Source organism: Ursus maritimus, unplaced genomic scaffold, assembly GCF_017311325.1.
Source record: "Ursus maritimus isolate PB19 unplaced genomic scaffold, ASM1731132v1 scaffold_204, whole genome shotgun sequence".
NCBI classification, from domain to species: Eukaryota; Metazoa; Chordata; class Mammalia; order Carnivora; family Ursidae; genus Ursus; species Ursus maritimus.
The window spans coordinates 5,127-21,143 of NW_024424498.1; the positions used below are offsets into that span (position 1 = coordinate 5,127).

The window sequence follows — 16,017 nt, forward strand, 5'->3', positions numbered from 1 at the left end:
TTTTTTGTTTGCTTTTCCCTCTCTGTATGGTCCATCTTTCTTTGATCTACCATAACAAGGTACATTGTATTCAGGAAAAAAATGAAAAAAAATTTTTAATAAAAAAATGGAGACCACGTGGGGGCAGTGCTTCCATAGGCAGAAGTGACTGGCTGGGAGCTAGAACTGTGTGATGGGAGAAGCAGGAAAGAGGATATTCAATGCTGAGTTTGACATGACAGGTAAGATTTTGATTGGTTGTGAGAACAGAATGAAGATCACCCAAGCTTCCAAACCAAAAGAAGCAGAAGAATCTAGAACAGTGAACCCCTCCCACTGAACATGGTCCGTTCCAGGCCTCGAAACTGAATCCTTAGAGACTTCAGGAAGAAGCAGGAATGGAGATTCCCGTGAGAGCTTCACTGATACTCCTGTGTGTCCAGCTAACCTGTGAGTGAGAGGAGGGGAAGGGCCAAGGGAGGGAGAGGGTGCCGCTCTGGGAATGAAATCTGCAGGGACCTCAGGGGTCCTTGAGGGAGAATTCTTTAAAGAAACCGAACAAACAGTTTCTCGTGTATGAGAATCTTCTCCCTCCTCCTGAACAGGGTCAAATGGACAACCACCAATAGAGCAGAGCCCTCCCCACCTGAAAGTTCGGGAAGGCAGGAGCTTCACAGTGAACTGCAGCTACAGAGACAACACCTTGGGCTTCTTCCAATGGTTGAGGCAGGATCCTGGGAAAAGCCCCCACGTCCTGATAGAAGTGCGATCAAACGAGAAGGAGAAGATCAGTGGGAGATTCACAGCCAGTCTTAACAGTGAGGAGCAGCACTTTTCCCTGCGCGTGAACGAGTCTCACCCCCACGACTCGAGCACGGTCCTGTGCGCGGCGAGTGGCACAGTGCTGTTCAGGCACCCGTACCCTGCGCCCAAACCCTGCTCTGCACTGCACCCCCTTCCACAAGGGCTCCGGGGCACAGGCTTTAACTTTGAGCAAAGGGAAACACCAGGGGCTTTTTATAACCTCATGTCAAATATTTCATTTGAAGATGATGGGCAGAGGGATGATGTTTTCAAATACCATCTAATGTATTTTGTTTCTCAGTGTGAATCAGTCTTTACTCTGTTAAAACTAGTCCAAAATCCTGAGGCTCCATATCAGAAAGGAGAGAGAACAAAAGAACAAAGAGAGAACAGAATAAATTTTTTGCCCTTGAGCTCCTTTGTAGACTTTTACAAATACACCGAAAATACAAAATCTTAAAAGTCATGACCGTCAAATTCAGTAGTGAAAGAAAATAAGACTCTGACGTTCTGAAAAGACTGGCTTAGTCGATCTAGTACCAAAAGCTGAGGGAAAACGGTATAAAGTTTATAAAGGGCAGAGTGTAAAGATAGCGCGGTATGATTGAAAATCTGGTTCCTCCCAAAAAAAGGATAGAAGTCCACCTGGCTGTCCAGGGAAGAGCCAAAGGGGGTATAACCAGAAGTTGTAAGTCTTTGAAAAGTGCCCAGCATCTGCTCTTCTCTAGGGTCAGAACCCTGAGCAGGTGAATGGGAGGAGGGCGAGTCACATTTGGGGTGACCACAAAACGAGGAGCCGTGAGTGTAAGCACAGTGTTTGAATCATTGTGTCTCCCAGCAACACCCACCACAGAGCATCCACTACAAGGAAGTGCCCAAGAACCACGTGGACAAAACGATCCATCCAGAGGGCATCACCAGCCCGTCTCCAGTCTGTTTCAATGCTTAAGTGGGCTTGTGAACAGATTAACCAAAGCGACAGACGTTCTCCATGAACCCGGAAGCATGGGTTTTCTCTCACTACATCGGATTTGGCTCCTTTGCTGCCAAATACCCAACCTGTCAGCCGCAGACACAGCACTGAGCGTTCAATATGCAATCACGTCTCGAGGAGACCAACCAGCCACTGGTTTTGCCACGTTGATTACACTGGACCACTTCTGCCCCGGAGGTAGCAGAAATCTTCTCTTATCCGGGTTAACACGCACTCTGGGCATGATCTGCCTTCCCTCCACACTGCCACACAGAGCAGCGTGAACTGAGGGCTCAGAGGGGCTGGGTGATTATCATGATGATTATAGGGTTTCACATCCCTTTGCATCAACAAATCCACGTAATAGCAAAGAGGTGTGACAATGGACATGTGACCACTGGGGATACTGACGCTCCTCCAGTATTATCTACAAACCACACCGGAATGATCACTTACAGGTCAGGTGAAGCCCCAGTTAGGGACGGTGCTCGGAGAGCTTGGAGAGCTATTCCTTATGATGCTGCGTCCCTATTAGGTAAAATACACGGGTCTAGGAGCCGAGGGGTAGAAATAGGACCGTCTCCCCGGCCAACTCTCACTTTCAGTGACTGACTTGGATGCTGATGCTTCCTGTTCTCCCACTGCTCTGACTAGAGGACCTGTTTCGCTTTGAAGGGAAAGGAAAAGGGGGATGCTGCTACCAGGGAAACACAGAAAGTTTTCACCTCATCCAAAATTACATATAGCACTTGGTCATTTGGAGGTCCTCACGCCAGAAGACCGGAAGGCCAAGAAAGGAATTACTACACTGGCAGCGGCAATCTAGTTTGATCGTCATGAGGCTACAGGGATAATGAGGGCCTTAGACCCTCCAGGGATAGAGATCTTGGTTATCTCACTGAGCTAGAAACTTAGACCAGTAGATGTATTAGCCAAAGTTTGGGAAGATCAAGACTGAGTGGTATAGAACGTAGATCGAGAGAGATAATAAATATGAATTACAGCCATGAAATCAACTATTGCAATTACAGTTTGTCTCATTGATCTTTCTGTGAATCTTTTTTTTTTTTTAAGGAACTGGTGATCCGAGTGGATTTGACATAGAGCATAAGTGGGTCTCAGCAGTGCGAGGGATGGGCTGTACAGACGTTGTTGGTGTTCTACTCACATCCCCTTGACAGTCACCCCTACACAGTGAAAAACGCGGCGACTCCGAGGACTCTCTTCTGGCCATGGGAACACACGCGGCCAGTGCGCAGGGCTAGCCGGGTGTGCCGCAGAGTTAATGCCCTCACAGCAGCCCTCCCTCAGGGATGGACAATGAGTTCACAGGTGAATTCTCCAGCTCCTTCATGCCTCACTTGGAATGACGCCAAAGGGCGTTCTGTGCTGCTTCCAGAGTTACTAGCTAGAATCAGCTGCAACTGGCAACTGTCACAAGTAGCTTGTTGACAGCATCCCTTATTGGCTTCCTTCCCTTCCCTGATTCACTTCCTACCAACATTTCCTGGAATGACCTGCAGATAAACTGCTTATACCCAAATCCTTGTTTTGGAGCTGACTTTCAGGGATCCAAAGCCAGAATACAGGAATTCAAATCAGGGGACAAGGATGGCGATGATCTAGAAAAAGTACTTCCATGGCTATCAAATTGGGTTTGGGGGCACAAGAGATTTTCATAGCCTCACTCAGGGATGGTCCCAGTTGTCATGACTCCCTGCACATGTCTCTGAGTGGAGGGACTCAGCCACCTACCTCTGCACCACAGAGAACCCAGCTCCTCAGACACTTCCTGCTCTGTGACAGGACCCCATTCACACTCGGGCTTGAGGACCCCAACACTGGAATTACATGAGTATCTCAGTCACTCCCTTTGAAAAAGCAAAATTCTAAGGGATCATAGTATAGCTTTGTAAACGTTCTTTGTTCACAACTTTTCCTCAAGATGGAACGTGAGGAGGACAATTCCTCACACGGGTTGTGTGACGACTCAGTGCTGTGAGAATTCCCACAGTCGTTGTTGTGGAGTTTCCTGGTACAGCACGAACAAGGGCTTATTTTTAAAAGAATCCATGGAAAATAGGAGCACGGTTAGACACAACATGTTGCACTTCTGAGTCTAGTCAATGCTCTTTTCAGTTACAAACATCCATCTTTGTCTCATTCTTTCTGTGAAGAAATTGTAGAAATATAAAAAATTGAATACATTCATATAACAGCAATATTCTTATCACTCATAATTAATTGTTCATATTTATCATTCTTGTTGTGTCATTTTTGGTTTTGAAGAAAAGAAAGAAAAATTACAGAGTTTGCCATTGTTGCCAAGGAAACCCTGCCACTTCTGCCTGCCACCCCAGGTCCCACTCTCCTCTCCAAGATTGGGGCACATCAGAAATAAATTTACCAGCTCCCTTCTCCTTTATTTTCATCGCAGAATAGAACTCAGAAAACATTTTACATTTTCACTTGAAATACCTAAACGTATTAGGCAAAATTTCCTTCGTGAGATAAAATCAGCCACCCACCTGCCAGATCATTTCCTGCTCTGAAGCGCAGTGGAGAGCCCAGATCGGAGCTCGAGAAGCTGCTTCACCCCGCAGGCGAGAGCTGTCAGCATGCCGCTCGTCAGCCTGCTGTGGGCAGTCGTGCTGTCCACCTGTCTTGGTAAGGAAGGTGCAGGCCTTCGTGTATGGTGTGATCTAACAGTCCTGGGAAGGAGAGCGTCCTAGCGCGGGACATCAGCATCGCAGAGCCCAGGGATGGAAAGGCAGAAAGCTGATATGTGCTGCCTGGGGTTTGGATCAAGAGGAAAGGTGGTTGGGGGGTGGGATCAGCTTGTGAGTCTGCCTGACCTATCTGCCTGGTGTAAGATACCCTCTCCTCTTTCCCACAGCATCCAGCACGGCCCAGAAGGTCACTCAGACTCAACCAGACACGTCTGTGCAGGAGACAGAGACTGTGACCCTGCATTGCACGTATGACACAAGTGACAGTAATTATTATTTGTTCTGGTACAAACAGCCCCCCAGCGGGGAGTTGATTCTCATTATTCACCAAGAAGCTTTTAAGCAAGAGAATGCAACGAAGGATCGCTTTTCTGTGGACTTCCAGAAAGCAAAAAAATCCTTCAGTCTCAGGATCTCTCTTGAAATAAAAGCTCCTTCTTTCTGAATAGAAGAAACACAAGGAGATGGATGTCTGCAAACTATAATCTTTAAAATAACAGCAAAAATAAAAATATGGGTAGTGCTTTCCTGTTTTACGAAGTACCTTCACACGTAACCCTCATCGCTTTGGCTGGTGTATGTGACAGATCAGACTTCCTAAGCATATTCTCTGTCCAGCAAATCTTTATAATTTACCTGGGAGCTCATACCTCCAAAATTCTTAACACTTTCCATTTTGCTAATTGCTGTGTGTTCTTTTAATTGCCCTTCCAAGTCCAAAACTGGATCTCTCTGAACAAGGTATGCATTCTAGAACGTGAAGGGTGGAGGCGCCTAGATGGCTCAGTCAGTTAAGCGTCTACCTTTGACTCCAGTCACGATCCCGGCGTGCTGGGACCAAGCCCGGCATCAAGCCGCACATCAGGCCGCACATCGGGCTCCCTGCTCAGCGGGGAGTCTGCTTCTCCCTCTGCTGCGTATCCTGCTTGTGCTCCCTCTCTTTCTTTCAAGTAAATAAATAAAACCTTATTTTAAAAAAAAGAAGAAGAAGAACACGAAGGGTGTGACAATTGAAGGCATAACCAGGGAAGGGATCCACTGGTCCTACCATGGACCTAAAAGAAGACCTAGACCCATGGTACCCTGGTCAGATGACTTTAGAGGATAATCAAATGGCCTATTAAAGGCTCAGTTAAGAAGCCCGCTCAACGGCATCACCCTTAGCAGTTGGAATGCTATATTTCCGGAAGCGATAATATTCGTTAAACCAGCGACTGATACATGGTGCTGGGGCACCCTTAGCTAAAATACACAAACTTAGAAATGAAGAAATGAAAGTAGTCTAAACTCTTCTACTATCACGCCCTGTAACTCATTTCCAGAATTTGTGTTTTGCTTTCCCACAGTCCTAGGCTCTGCTGGATTAGAGGTCCCAGGACCCAGGGGAAGAAGACCTCCACCAGAGGATTCGGGAAAGTTCCACTGAACGTGCAGCTGTGGCTGCTGCAGAGGCCACTTTGAACTCCTTGTGCCAATGGTCCAGCAGGCAAAGAAAGGAGGGGTAATCGACCCTGATTATCGCGAAGCATCGGGTTGTTATTGCCCAGTGAGGACCAGGAGGGGTATGTCTGGAATCAAAGTGTTTCGCAGTGGGTATTTCATGCCCAATAAAAACAGCAGGTGGTAGTTGTGGCCTGAAAAGGGCAGAGTGATCAAGAACTGGGACCCCTCCGCAATGAAGGTCTGGTCACCCTATCAGGCCAGCAACGTAGGTCCACTGAAGTGCTATCCAATGGCAGGGAAATCTAGAGAATGTGGTGGAGGAGGGAAGAGATTTTCAATTATAGCCTTGGTACCAGTTAAAGAAGTGGGGCCTGGAGGTCATGTCGCATAAACCCCCTGTATTAAGTGTTTTAGATGGATTTCAGCCAGCCATGACCTTGAAGACTCAGTGACACAGTGAAAATAATACAAGGGCAAGCACCCATCTGAGTGGTGCAGAGAGAGCATTGTAACAAAGATCTCATGTGCTTTACGGTCACGTCCAAATGCCCAGCCCTGATTTTATCAAATAGGTATGTAGATAATTTTCTGGACACTTGGACTCATCTCAAGCTGATAACACCCAGCATGACACATGCACTGTGTAATTTTTTACTTCCTACCCCAGAGCCTTCTCTGACTCCCCAGGAGCTCACTCTGGCCATGGGCAAGTGCAGCCTGGAAGTATAGGAGAATTACCACCCCTGCTGGCAAGGCCCAACCCGTGGGGAGAGAGGATCCAGGCAGGCCTTAGCTTCCTGCCTTGCAGCAGACAGTCCCTGAGAGGCATCCTGTATGCTTCCCAGAAGAACCTGGCAGAATCAAGCCCCAATCTTATGCTACCAATTTTCTCATTCCTGCTTCCTCAGATCTCTTCCTAAATAAACTACCTTCACCCAAGTCCTTGCTTCAGGCTCTATTTAGGGGGGAGACAAAATTAACATACTCTTTGAAAATTTAATAGAAAAAGAACAGAAGAGAGTTCAAAGCGAATTTTCCTGGGCTGATTGCTAATAACAGCAGGTGGGTATACTTGAGTGATTAATTGGAAACATAGACGATATCACCTTATCTTTTCAAAAGATGGTGAAGCAGATCACGTTCATGAAACTCCAACCTCTGCAGACGTGTGATCCTGTCTTTTCATTGCACAAAAACTCTACGCACCAAATCTAAACTCTTGTGTCGTTATCCTCTTCCCTGTGTCTGTTCACCCTCTTAAACCTCATTCCCACTTCTTCCCCAACGTAGCTCCATTCTAGTCCATCTACCCTCCTTATTGACCCATAAACACTTCAAGCTCTTGAATTTCTTCTCTGCTTGTTCCACTCACCAAAATCTCCCTTTTATGTATATTTCAAGCTGGTCAAATCACAGCAGTCCTATATAAGCACACTTCAGGGCTCTATCTCCCCCAAGGGCTCATTTCTTTTTTTTTTTTTTTAAGATTTTATTTATTTATTTGACAGAGACAGAGACAGCCAGAGAGAGGGAACACAAGCAGGGGGAGTGGGAGAGGAAGAAGCAGGCTCATAGCGGAGGAGCCTGACGTGGGGCTCAATCCCACAATGCAGGGATCATGCCCTGAGCCGAAGGCAGACGCTTAACCGCTGTGCCACCCAGGCGCCCCCCAAGGGCTCATTTCTAACAGAGAATCCTCGAATTCCTTCTCTTCTAATGTCATACAATTAGACATTGAATCTGAACCAAACAATCTGACTGTTAATGACTTACCTTCTTAAAGCATTTGCTATTGTTTCAAGGTACCAATCTTTCTTCTCCCAAATGTAGTCTCTATGAGGACAGAATTTTGCCTTGTATACTTTACCATGCTTTGGTGCTCTTGGCACAGTGTCAGGCACATGGTAAGTGTTAGGGAAAGCAAAATATTATGCTTAAAATGTATTTCATAATTATCAAATGATCATGACAAAATATTAAGGGGGAAAAACCAGTATGTTCTAACCTAGGACCAGAAGGTTTCTTTGAAAAGGTAAGACAGGATAAAAGGTAGGATTTTTAAAAGCAGTGATAAAGAAGAATAAGATACATTCTAAATATTAAGTTCTCTTCATTGAGTGTAAACAAAATTCTGAAATTTATATAAACAGATTACTTCCAGAACAGATTTCTTGACTAAACCAAGTTCTTTCGGGGAAGAGGAGTAAATCGTAGGAATTGCCTCAGTTATTATTTCTTTGGCCTGAAGAGGGCACTGCTGGCATTCTTTGACAAGAGTTTTTTACAAAAACCTGTCCCATGTTCCAGCTTCTAAGTCCCTCACACACACCAAAAAACTGGAGCAAACCCTTCTTTATCTGAACAGTCTAAGTTAGATTTCCACATTCTGGAATCAAATCCTCCATGGGCTTACAAAGGCCAAAGCATAAAAGAGCTTCTAGAAGCTACATTTATGATCTGGTGGCTTCAGATGGGATGTGAGCTGGGAGAATTTATGTCATCAGGAACCCAGACGACCCAGAAGTTTCCAAGAACTAGTCTCTATCTTTCAGAGTAGGGACTCAAAGAACAAATAAATTTTTTAATCCACTCTTTAACATTTTCTTTTTTTTTTTTTTAAAGATTTTATTTATTTACTTGACAGAGAGAGAGACAGCCAGTGAGAGAGGGAACACAAGCAGGGGGAGTGGGAGAGGAAGAAGCAGGCTCCCAGTGGAGGAGCCTGATGTGGGGCTCGATCCCAGGACCCTGGGATCACACCCCGAGCCGAAGGCAGACGCCCAACGAGTGAGCCACCCAGGCGCCCCTAACCTTTTCTTTTTAAGAAAATTAACCATCAAATGAAAAAAAAAAAGTTCTTCCTAAAACGGACCATCCAAGAAGGAAAGAATTTTAATATTTACTGTAATTATTTGCATAGTATTTCAGATCCATGGGTCTAGTATGGAAAGCATCTATAATAAATCTGATGCCTTGGTTTTTGTTCTGGTTGAACAGGGCTTTGGAGCACAAGGATGATTGGCAGCCTCCTCCCGTGTTAGTCCAGCTCCACGGCTCCCTGCACATCCAGACTGCCCTCTCGAGAGACTCAGCCACGAAGGAAACCCACGGTCCCCAGGGAGCACCCAAGCACACTGGGCCTCATCCCTGCAATGGGACCACCCCTCGGGAGCTAGTAAACAGTTCCCATCGTCATCTCCGACAAAAGAAAACTGTAAATGAGTATAACAAATACACATAAAACTTATAAAAAATATTATTTTACAAGTTCTTTGTTCACCGTATTTTTAAATAAGGAAGCGAGGTCCTGAGAACACTAAACATGCGATGTCGGAGGTGATCGGGGCTGAGACCCTCAGTGTTCTTCCGTCAAGCTCCACCCAAGCAAGAGGGAGCGTCTTGACGTCTGGAGCAGCTGCTCCCGCTTGGGCCGTGAATTGTCGCTGTGCCTTAGTTTCTGCCTCTGTAAAATTCATCCCATGACAACACGGGAGTCGGCGTGTGATGTCCCCATACTTTTCTCCTAGCTCTTACTTGTTATAGTCTAACCAGCTGACTTTCATATAGTCTCACTAGCTAACTCGAGAGAAGTCAATGACAGTAGTTGCCAGATACTGTTGCTATCCCGAGGGGGCACAGTAGACCTTCTCAGATGCCCCAGACGGGGCACTGCTTTTTGTTTTTTTGTTTTTTTTTAAGATTTTTTTTTATTTTATTCGACAGAGATAGAAACAGCCAGCGAGAGAGGGAACACAGAACACAAGCAGGGGAGAGGAAGAAGCAGGCTCATAGCGGAGGAGCCTGATGTGGGGCTCGATCCCAGAACGCGGGGATCACGCCCTGAGCCGAAGGCAGACGCTTAACCGCTGTGCCAGCCAGGTGCCCCTGCTTTTTGTTTTTTAACCTCTTCTTCTATTCTCTTCGCCCTTCCTTTCTGTTTAATATCCTATACTCTGACATTGCTCACCACCTTCTACAGATTTCCTAAACAACCCAACCTAATCATTGTTCTTGCTTCAAACAAGCAAAAACCCCAAAAACAAAAATAGGGATCATCCGGACATAATACCTATTAAAAAAAAAAAAGAGGAAAAAGAAAAAGGCAGCCTTCTGCCCAGCCCCATATTTGCCCACTGGAAAGTTCTTGCTTATGCATTATCCTATTCAATCCTCAGAGTTCAACAGCCAGATCAGCTGTGGCAGCTGGGGACTGACCAGCTGATGGCCAGAAGTACTAAAATTCTGACTGGTGGGGCCCAGAGGAGCAGGAAAAGATCTAAAACACAACAAGAGAGGCCTCTGGCTTGGGATTCCCAAACATCAACGTGCACAGAGAATGGGGGCAAGAGGCAGAAAACATTCCCTCCTGAGAGCCTCATTTGTGAATTCATAGCTTCAGTGGGACTGACATGGCGAGAAAAGACAGTCCATCATCTAGAGTTTTCTAAAAAGACGGAAGAGAAGGGAGAAATTGTAAAATAATCACATTTTTACCAATGTTATGGGTCCCTGACCAAAAAATGGTAGGCATGGCAGAAATTTCAACACTAAACAAACAGGAAGAAGAGCTGGGCCATCTACAGCAGTTCACCAGGCTGTACTGTAGGAAGTTTCCTGGGAGCACCCGGGTGGCTCAGTCAGTTAAGCATCTGCCTTCAGCTCAGGTCATGATTCCAGAGCCCTGAGATCGAGCCCCGCATCCCTGGGATCAAGCCCTGCATTGGGCCCCCCATTCAGTGGGGAGTCTGCTCCCTCTCTGCCCTTCCCCCCCACCCCAACTGGCTCATTCTCTCTCTCTCTCTCTAATAAATAAACAAAATCTTTAAAAAAAAAAAGTTTTCTGAAGTTACACGTGGTGTCTGTGGCCAGGTGCCTACTGTTTACTACATTTCCCGAGTGGAAATAATAAACAGGTTGGGGGAGTGAAGGCTACCATTCCCTAGACAGCAAGACAGCTTTTGCCTTCTCTTTCTTCCCCCTTCTTTTATGCAGAGGAAGAGTTTACATAAAGCTGGACCACAGAGATGGCTTTTTCTAAGCCTGGATGAAAAAATTCAATAGGAAGTGAAAATTAACGCAATTGAGTGGCTCCTTGCATCGTGAGTTTTCATTTTTGTTCAATTGCCTCCTCATAGGAGAATGCGTGCATGAGGAAAGATGACATGGCAGTGAAACACTGTCAGGTGTGCAACAGAGTGTTCCCAAATAAGTCGTATATCAACTGTTCTGATCCTTCATTCACACAAGCCATGTGCACGAAAGTCCTTACGGGAACATTTGCCACAGGTGTTGTAGCGTTGTGGAGCTCCTTGACACCACCTAACCCAGGTATTCTTTTTTTTTTTAAGATTTATTTATTTTACAGAGAGAGAGAGAACGTGTGTGGGAACGCAGCAGGGAGGGGCAGAGGGAGAGGGAGAGAGAGAATCCCAAGCAGATTCCCCGCTGAGCTTGGAGCCCAACATGGGGCTCGATCCTGGGGCTCTGAGATCCATGACCTGAGCCGAAACCAAGAGTCAGCTGCTCAACCGACTGAGCCACTCAGGGGCCCCCTACGCCAGGTATTCTTAAAAAAGAAGAGGAAGAAGCAGAAGGAGAAGAAGGTGAAGGAAAAGGAGGAGGAGAAGAAGGAGAAAAAGAAGTCTTCGAGCAAAGAACACTGACCATCCGAGCGCTGCTGTTGTCTTTATCACTCTTTGGAAGTTCGGAGGAATAATGAAAATACAGGATTGGTCAAATAATAATATAATCAAGACCTGAGTTATGGCAACCCAGAGACCGTTATAAAGGCTTCAAGACTTTAAAAAAGAAAAGAGAGAGAGAGGAAGCAAGCTGACAGAGAAAGCTGAGGTCGTTACATTAGCTTTGCCTGTCTTTCCCCACCCACTCCATCCTCCTCTCCCAGATTAGGTCATCACAAAAGCAATTTAGCAGCTCCTACTCTTCTTGATTTTTATCTCAGAACAAACTGCACTTCTGACATCTCTTTTCATGTGGCACTATAACCAAACTTTTATTCTCTGAAGCAGAAAACAAAAAGCATTGATAAACTTTGAGCAAGACATAACCAATGACTCGCCTGACATACCATTTCCTGTGGTGGAGCAGTGATGTCACCGAGCACAGATGATACTCAAGATTCTGATCAGAACAGGGGCATTTTTCACCCTGCAGAAGAGAGCTGCCGGCATGGCTTGCCCCAGTTTGCTGTGGGCACTGGTGGTTTGCACCTATCTTGGTAAGGAAGGCACAGCTTTTTGCTTTTACTATTATCCAACAGGACTGGGGATTAGGGAGAAAGATTAGGAACACAGGCATCTCACCTCCTTGTTGATTCTGGCAACTGGGGGCAAAGAAGCTGATGGATGTTGCCTGAAGTTTGATCAAGAAGAGGAAAGGTGGTTGGGGGAAGGGATCAGCTTGTGAGTCTGCCTGACTTATCTGCCTGATGTAAGATACGCTCTCCTCTTTCCCACAGCATCCAGCACGGCCCAGAAGGTCACTCAGACTCAACCAGACATGTCTGTGCGGGAGAGAGAGGCTGGGACCCTGCATTGCACGTATGACACTAGTAACACTGATTATTTGTTCTGGTACAAACAGCCCCCCAGCCTGACCCTGCACGTATGACACTAGTAACACTGATTATTTGTTCTGGTACAAACAGCCCCCCAACGGGGAGTTGATTCTCATTATTCGCCAAGAAGCTTTTAAGCAAGAGAATGCAATGAAGGATCGCTTTTCTGTGGACTTCCAGAAAGCAAAAAAATCCTTCAGTCTCAGGATCTCGGAGTCCTGGCTGGAGGATGCTGCGATGTATTTCTGTGCTCTCATTGAGGGCACAGTGACAGGAGCAGCAGGGAGAGACTTACAGAAACCTCAGACCTCAGTGTAGGTGCAGGAGGTGGGGGTGTGGTGGGGGTTAGGGGTACCAGGAACAGAGAGGAAGTCATTGACTTCTCCGAGAAAAAAAATACTATTCTATAGGACTGAAGGAAACGCAGAAAGGATGTCCATAAGCCATAGTTCTCAAAATAGTCATAGAAATAATGAACGCTAAGAGTGTTAAGGGTTCGCAGAGCCCCTTCATGGGCATTGGCTTCATTCAACCCCGATGGCCCGGTGTGTTACACAGGACAGGTCAGACATTCTATCCAGGGACTCGCATATCTAGAACCCCAGCTACATTCTAGAATCGTGCCTTAACCTTTTCACAGTGTATGTTACTCGTTTTGCTATCCACCTGAACATCGGATCATACCGAAGGCAGCCTATCCGAGATTACATTTCCTATTTTCCCCACAAATCTTATTATTTTTTCATTATTTTTCCTCCTCTGCCTCTCTCAGGATTCAGGCACACAGTAAAAAAACCTGCCGCTGCTGAGTTTGGAGAATTTCTCCATCCTCCACCTCCAAGCCGAGGCTATCTGATTCTTTTGCATGTGTAACACGTTCTTTCTTTCTAATTACAGAACTGCGAAAAACTACATCATGTCTATCTCATTGTTTCCCAATTGCTCTATCAGCCATTCTCCCTGATTTGAACCTAATTTCACCCCGTATTTCTTAAATGTCTTTAATGCACCACTGGTCCCACCTAAGAAAATGAGGAAAGAGAACAAACCACTGTCAAATAGAATTTCACACGCTGCCAACACTACTCAGAAACGCTTACGAAAAGGTTAACTTCTGGTATGCTATCAGTGCCTCTGATGAGGCACCGAGGAAGTGGACCATTTAGAAGAATCAAGTCCCAAATCACCACAGTCACCATTCCACATGCCCTGAGACATTGTGTGTGTGTGTGGGGGGTCTGGACCTGGAGAGGAGTCCATCTTGCTTTTGCTAAAGGAAAAAAACCCCAGTAGGATGGAAAAAGTAATGCCAGCATTTCTTTTTATGTCTGTAATTCCCTCAAGACATAGCGTTTACTATTAAGACCCCCCGCAGAGTACTTGATTCCATCCGCCCACCTTGAGTGAGTGGGAGAGAGTTGGATAAGATACTCACTCCATGGCTGAAACATTCAGTCCACTGAGTGCGTTCTGGAGCTGAGGATGGAGGTGTGTTTAGAAGGAGTGGTGGAAGTTACTAGAGCTGGGAGAGGTCAAGGGGAGCCAAAGTCAGATTGCTGAATAACAACTAGCACCAAGCATTCACAGGAATGCCTTGTCACCCCTTAGTTATCAGTCCTAGCATGAGGCACTCAGTACCCAGACTGAAACTGGGGCCAGAGCTGGTGGCATGCAGAGGAACTTTGGGATTTCTTGTGCCTTCTCCACGGTCTTCTTGACAGCTTCTCTACTGGCTGCCTTAGGCCAGGGCCCCATGGCTCAGCACCCCACTCATAGTCCCGTTGAACAACTTGGAGTTGTCTGGAACACCACCCTTTAGTTTCACATGCTGGAGCCCGAGGGCTCCCGTGTTCCCCAAATTCCATCCACTCTGACCACTTACTCTAATCACACTCCTTCTGGTCTCAACTGCCAGAACACCACAGCTCAGCCCTGGCTCACACGCCTGGAAACTCAGTGAAAGTATCACGTCTCACACAAGTCAGATAACTCTGGGCCATTCGAGTTTACCCTCTCCTGTAGCCCTCAGGTCTAAGTAGTCACCAAGATTTACGGATTCAGGCTAGTTGTCAAGTCATATCAAAGCGTGCTTCTTCCTTTTTTTTTTTTTAAAGATTTTATTTATTTATTTGAGAGAGAGAGACAGAGATCCGAGAGAGAGCACAAGCCGGGTGAGGGGCAGAGGGAGAAGCAGACTCCCCCCTGAGCAGGGAGCCTGATGTGGGGCTCGATCCCAGGACCCCAGGATCTTGACATGAGCCGAAGGCAGACGCTTAACCGACTGAGTCACCCGGGTGCCGGAAAGTTTGTGTCTTCTTTCCCTCGTTGCTGCCAGGGCCTTCACAGAGCTCCTCTCGGTTGAATTAATTAATAGTCATCTAGGGACACACACCTAATGTGGCAAACCTAATACTTTATAGGACTTAAACCTGTATTTTTTACTGTACCCCCATGGAAGCACAAGCTTTAGCTATCAGAGACTGAGTTTTATTCATTTCAACAGCAACAGTACCTACAACATTCCTTAATTCACAGATATGATTTTTTTTTTACTTTTTTTGAATGACGTTAATTAATTGATGGCATTTTCCTCATTTCCTCATTAAACAGGATAAAATAAAAGTTGATTCTGGGCTAACTCAGAGGAAACAGACACTACATGCTATACAGAAAATTACTATGGTTAGTAATAGTAATATTACTATCAATATTGAATAGTAATTGACAATACTATATTGATAATAATAATAATATTAGTAGTAGCTAATACTTACTGCCTATGTCTATGTGCCCCACGTTCTGATAAGTGCAGAATATGAATTATTTCATTAGTAGTTTCAACAAAACTATGCTGTGGGTATTACTGATAACCCCATTTTGTATGAAGAAATTAAACTTCAAAGAGGCTAACTTGCTTAGAATCACACATTGTGTGTATGGCTCATTAATCACTGGACCCTCTGCCTCCCCAGAGAATGGCAAATGCTACAGCCTCTCAATCTTATTAATTTCATAGATACATAGATGGATTATGAGAAAGAAAGAAATGCATGATAATAGTGCTACAATGTGCCTACACTTGTAACCCGTCCTCACTTCTTCTAGGTCGTAATTGCAAACTACCTGATTTCATGTATCTTTGTCGGCGAGGTTAAAAGTCGAATTAACAGCATTACCATGATTGCATTTTTACACAGAGAATTCGTGCCTTAATACTAGCTTATAATTATTTGACTGGGGAATTTTCAATATTCTAAACTTCTCCAATGTATTTTTCAATAGCATTTTAAGTTTAAAAACACAGTTTGGGGCACAGGTGTTACTAAGCGTTCCAAGAGTCAGGTTGTGTCCCTCGATGAAGAATGTAGTTAAAAAACTCTTTTAACCTTTCCAAATATTCATAGGAAACCCCTTTTGTAACTTTTTGAACTGTTTTTCATATGACAGGGTGTTGCTCTGAACACTGCTTTCCGATTTTTTTCCTCTAGTGAAAACCTAATGTATTCTTGAAT

The 16,017-nt window shown here is 45.4% G+C and overlaps 1 protein-coding gene and 1 gene segment (V, D, J or C); both read left to right on the top strand.

The window, feature by feature from the left end:
• Positions 1–254: 254 nt before the first annotated feature.
• Positions 255–1,243, top strand: LOC121104339. Its single transcript, XM_040637047.1, has 2 exons — positions 255–429; positions 585–1,243. Exons 1-2 carry the CDS (start codon positions 378–380, stop codon positions 1,241–1,243), a joined length of 711 nt encoding a protein of 236 aa, XP_040492981.1. The 5' UTR covers positions 255–377.
• A 3,027-nt stretch (positions 1,244–4,270) lies between these two features.
• On the top strand, positions 4,271–12,823 carry LOC103679632. The segment is given in 3 exon segments: positions 4,271–4,423; positions 4,653–4,899; positions 12,715–12,823. Coding segments are annotated over 3 exon segments (405 nt in total).
• Positions 12,824–16,017: the final 3,194 nt, after the last annotated feature.